The sequence below is a fragment of the Marmota marmota genome, unplaced genomic scaffold (assembly GCF_001458135.2).
Source record: "Marmota marmota marmota unplaced genomic scaffold, marMar, whole genome shotgun sequence".
Classification (NCBI taxonomy): Eukaryota; Metazoa; Chordata; class Mammalia; order Rodentia; family Sciuridae; genus Marmota; species Marmota marmota.
The window spans coordinates 10848894-10854363 of NW_025999943.1; the positions used below are offsets into that span (position 1 = coordinate 10848894).

At 39.7% G+C, this 5470-nt stretch overlaps 1 protein-coding gene across 1 annotated transcript; it reads left to right on the top strand.

Annotated features, from left to right (window-relative positions):
* Positions 1-698: 698 nt before the first annotated feature.
* Gjb2 (gap junction protein beta 2) lies at positions 699-4835 on the top strand. The gene has a single exon (XM_015499347.2). The coding sequence runs from the start codon at positions 2730-2732 to the stop codon at positions 3456-3458; it is 729 nt and encodes a 242-aa protein (XP_015354833.1). The 5' UTR covers positions 699-2729; the 3' UTR covers positions 3459-4835.
* Positions 4836-5470: the final 635 nt, after the last annotated feature.

Consider the following 5470-nt stretch of genomic DNA (forward strand, 5'->3'; position numbering starts at 1 on the left):
TTAGTAAATTCTTTTTTTTTTTTTTTTTTTTTTAACACTTCAAGAGCTTTTGCTTCCAGGAGAAGTTCTCCAACTGGAAGGAAAACTCATAGGACACTTACTCTCAGAGGAGTTGGTGTGCAGTTGAGAAATATGTCCTTTTAGGATGCTTGCATCAGTCCCTCCGTCGCCCCTTATGGAGGTGGGGAATAAGCCTGCCCAGTGAGCTTTTTCCAGATTCCTCAGAGCTGGACTTTAGGACCTGAGACTATCTTGAGATGTGTAGGACAGCCATGCCTCCATGTGCCCTTTGAGTCCATTTTAAAACTGTGTTAAGTCAGTCACAATTAAAGACACTTGTAAGAAGGTGGGGAGCTGTGTAGGGACAGGTCCTTCAGGTGGACCCACCAGTCAGGTAAGGGGTGGGAACGTAAGGGGCAAATAACTCCTTGTTCCTTTTCTGGAACTGGGTGATTCACCTAGTGCCTTCCCAAAAGAAGTGAACCAACCCCTGGACTCGTGCTCTGGCAATGCTCCAAGCAATTGCAGAGTGGCCTGGGCCAGGTAGGAACCTGCATGTGACTGCCCAAGTCAGGAGGCCAGGAGAGCAGCTCTGGGGCAAATTTGTACATTAAGAACAATTTCACCCTGCTTTTTTAGTCCATCTTACCTTGTTATTCTTATCCCATTGGGGGCTCAAATTTTAATTTATTCCTCTTCTTGAAAGGGCCTTTAAAGCAGGTAGCAAGCAGTAATGTGGGTGCAATGGCATGCACCTGTAGTCTCAGCTACTTGGAAGGCTGAGGCTGAAGGATCACTTGAGCCCAGAAGTTGGAAACCAGCCTGGTCAAGATAGCAATACTCAAAAAACAAGTAGCTATAACTTTGGTTTTAGAACAACATCAAGATAGAGGTTACTTGGAACTGTATTTTTCTCAACTGAGGGTGACTAGACTGTTCTATAGAAATGTATAGGATCTGTGCTATAGAGTTGGGCCAAGCATAAATCCCAAATTCCCCTTCCACCTCCATAGTTTTGACCAGGTATATGGAGGCTTATTTCAATGAGTGTCCTGTTTTCCCTTTAGTGAGTGCATGAAAAACTGGAAATTCTAATTCCAGGAGATGGTTTTATTAAAATCTGAATGCTGTTTCTTTCCGTGGTTTTGCTGTTGAAGGCAGTATTAGATTGAGCTGTGAGACTTTTCAAAGGACAACTGACTCACGCACGTAAGGGCCTCTCTGACAGTCTGAATTTAAATGGGTCAGGGCTGAACCTGAACTAAATCACTATATTTTTTTTCTAGTGACATTTCTTCTTTCAAACTGAATGAGGCTAAATGTTTTACCATTTCCGTATATTTCAGTCTGACTTAACTTTCTTGCCCAGGGCTCTTCTGCCTCCTCTGATCAAGGTGGCATTGAATAGGTTCAGTCAGATCTTGGTGTCCCACAGCAGCAACTGTAGGTAATGAGAGACATTCAGTCTGAGCCTGCCTTGAGAGTCCAGCAGGAAACAGGATGCAACTTGCCTAAAATCAGGAGCGCAGGATGCTTTTAAGTAAGAGAAGGAGGATTCATTACAGCTTAGAAAGGGTGGAAAAGATGTGACTCATGAGAACTGTGGAGAGGATGGAATCTTGTTTAGAAGAGAAGTTGATTGTGTCAGACAGGGTGTAGCTATGAATCAATGAAGACAGTTCATATCCTGGGATGAAATAGAAGGCCTCTGGCTCATGGAAGATTATCCATGGGCCCCTTCACACCTGCTTTCAGTAAGGAGTATGTTACCCCAGCAGATTTTGGTTCTAAACTACAACAATGATAGGCTTCATTGGACCAGCAATGGGGAACCACTGGTTGGATTTTTGGTCATTTTTCATAATGTGTCTCTTAGAAATACTTCTAACCATAACCCATAACAACAATGCTGTTGCAACACTTATCTAAACCGATACTCTGAGTACTAACCAGTCAGTCCCAATGTGACAGTGAGGCCACCAACCTGTACACAAAAATCCATGCACAGAGCAACTTTTCTACTTGAAGAGACCATTTATTCCTACTTTTCTCCATATAGAAGAAGGAATCAAGGCCCTTGGTGAAATGTTAACTTGCAGGGGGTGTCAAATGTAAATATAACCATTTGTAATAACCATTTCACTGCTACATCCCAAGCCTATGAAAATGAACTGAAATATTTTTAGTAAAGGGATTCTGCAGCGAAAATTGACACAACACTGGATTAGGTGGACTTCCATAAATTATATCACCTGAACTTGGCCTCTCAGCATTTAAGGCAAAGTTGGTCAAAACTAGGGCAGTTCCACTGGTACAGTCCAAAACTTGTTGCTACCAGTGGATCTAACTATTGAACCCTGAGTGGCTGTGGTGGAGTTGGGAATATCCCAGGAGAATCTGTGGAAGAATCAATAGATTTGGTCAGAACTCATTTGTACCTTTAAGCTAACAAGTACTTTGCATTGGTGTACCCCATACCCCAAATATTTATTATATGCTAAAGATTGGGTGAATTACTCAAGTGAACAAGCTACTCATTATTAGAGAACATATAGAAACTTGTTCAAGATTGTTTAGGAGCTGTATATTTAATCCTGTGGCAAACCAAATTGGTTTTGCCCTCACCATTTTGGAGGAGGATAGAGTCAGTGCTCAGGAAGAGATTTAAAAGTGCTTACTTTCCTAGACCCAGAGAAATTATCCAGATTCTGTCCAGACTAGTGATCTCTATGTCATGTTCATTTTTCTTTTCTAGCACCAACCTCCCAGAGAACAGGATGGATTGGGGCACACTACAGACTATCCTGGGGGGTGTCAACAAACACTCCACCAGTATTGGTAAAATCTGGCTCACTGTCCTCTTCATTTTTCGCATCATGATCCTTGTGGTGGCTGCCAAGGAGGTATGGGGAGATGAGCAAGCTGATTTTATCTGTAATACTCTCCAGCCTGGCTGCAAAAATGTTTGCTATGACCACCACTTCCCCATCTCTCACATCCGGCTTTGGGCACTGCAGCTGATCTTTGTGTCCACACCAGCACTCCTGGTGGCCATGCATGTGGCCTACCGGAGACATGAGAAGAAAAGAAAGTTCATGAAGGGAGAGATGAAGAATGAATATAAGGACATTGAAGAGATCAAAACCCAGAAGGTTCGTATTGAAGGGTCCCTGTGGTGGACCTACACCAGCAGCATCTTCTTCCGGGTCATCTTTGAAGCTGTCTTCATGTATGTCTTTTACGTCATGTACAATGGCTTCTTCATGCAGCGTCTGGTGAAGTGTAACGCCTGGCCTTGTCCCAATACGGTGGACTGCTTTATTTCCAGGCCCACAGAAAAGACTGTCTTTACGGTGTTCATGATTGCAGTATCTGGAATATGTATCCTGCTAAATGTCACAGAATTGTGTTATTTGCTCATTAGATACTGCTCAGGGAAGTCCAGAAAACCAGTTTAACACATTTGCCCAGCTGTTAGAAAAAGATTGCATGAAAGGATGAAGCAACCTGTGCTTAGCTGTCAAGGTTCAGTCACCAGCATTTCCCAAGACAAAGATTCCCATCTGAAATGCAACCATTCTACCCCCTCCCCAGGAGGCCTCACATGAAACTCCAGATGCCTCCATGGGGCTCTACCCTCCCAAAGCTCCAAAATAAAGCCCTAACTCTATGCCTGTATTAATTTTTACTAAAGTTAGTTCCAGTAAGATCCTGTGTTGGTAGGGCTTATTCCTGTAAGATATTTTCATATTTTAAACAAAGGATTCTGGTATTTGTTTCTTCTTTGGGGAAGGGAGAGAGAAAGAGCCAGGTTATAAAAGAAATGCTGAGAAAGTTCAAGTGATTCCCTTTGAATACTTTTGCCAAGTTTCCCCCAGTTAAAGGTGAACATAGAAAATTGTGGTTCTTTTATTTGCTTTGGAAGTTTTAATCTGTAACAATGGACAAAGTTATCTAATGCTTCAAGCTCTGTTGTCCTTTTTTTTTTTTTAATGAAGACTTTAAAATAAGATAGGTTCTTTTGATGTATTGGAAACCATTATATGTTCCTCCTATTTCAAAGTCTCAGATTGTGATATGTAAATGGTTTGTATTAGATCCTACAATTTAATTTAAAAGATGGCCTTTTGGTTATGAGTACTTTGCAGTGCTGCCAAGAGGCAGCCTGCTATATTAATAGTGATTATGTTGTGCACAACAACGTTGCAGCCTCTCTCAAGACAAACTAGAAGTTCTTAGTGATGGCCTATGATAGCAGATGGCCTCTTTTCAAAAATTTTAGTTTTGCATAAGAAGTACAGACTAGAGATACCACCAGTTGCTACTTGCAACAAGGCTGACTCAACATCCTCTCTTCTCCTCCAACATTTGCCTTCTTCATTACTGTGGTACATAGTACCCAACCTCAAAAGAACACTGATTTAAAGAGGTTGCGCCGGAATTGTTTTGCCACAGTACAATTTAATGGTGCAGAACAAAAGGGGGTTGGGAGACAGGGGGGTTTACTATTTTTAAAGAACCAATGGAAAGACTAGACTCTAAAGTCTGTTGATTAAAAATGAGTTTTTTTCTACTTTGAATATTTGTTTGCTGTTCTCTTCAGCATCCATTTTTTTAAGTGAAAATAGAATTATAATAGGCCTTTGTAGAAATAGAAACTAGGGTTTAGATCAATATGTAATAGTTTAATAGGACAAATTGAATCCTGATATTACCATTATGCTTGACATTTCCAAAAAACAATAATCGACATAACTTCAATGAGGGGAAACATTTTCCTGTTGGCAAAAAATAGTAATGTAAGACCATTTTGTAATAATAAATAGCTTTCATTACTTGCTTGTTACTGAAATACTTTTGTAAAGTCTCAAATATCACTTAAAATGTTAAAATATAACTAATACACACACTGATTCTTTAAAATCTAAGTTTTTATAAAATATCAAATTTTAACTTAATATTTTGCATAAGTATATTCATATTTTATATTTGATAACATCTCATGAGTATATTAACAGGTTATATCTACCCACTGTTCTGGGATTCTTCTGCTTCAGTTAAAGCAAAACCTCTGTGACTAAAAAAAATATTGGTAAGAAAGGAAGAAAAAGATTATTTCTGTCCAAACTCATGCCATTTCTCACAGATTTTGACTAACACCATCCTAAGAAGGATACAATGTGAAGATTAGAAAAAGCTGAGAGAATACTAAACTTGGGTTAGTTATGTGGTCAGTTTGGCTCCTAGATGAATCACAGGACTTAAAAAATTTAAAATATTCTTCATATATAGAATTCATATTAAAAAAATTAAACTGTCCTTCCTGAAGAAAACTGGCTGAGGCATGAAAAAAAAAGTTCTTCTAAGGTACCTTTTCCATGGAAATTTATTTCTCTCTAGTAGTATGTAACCAAAGCTGGCTTATGAAACTGCTTTGTGTTTCTTGGTGGTCATACCAAGGGAAATACAC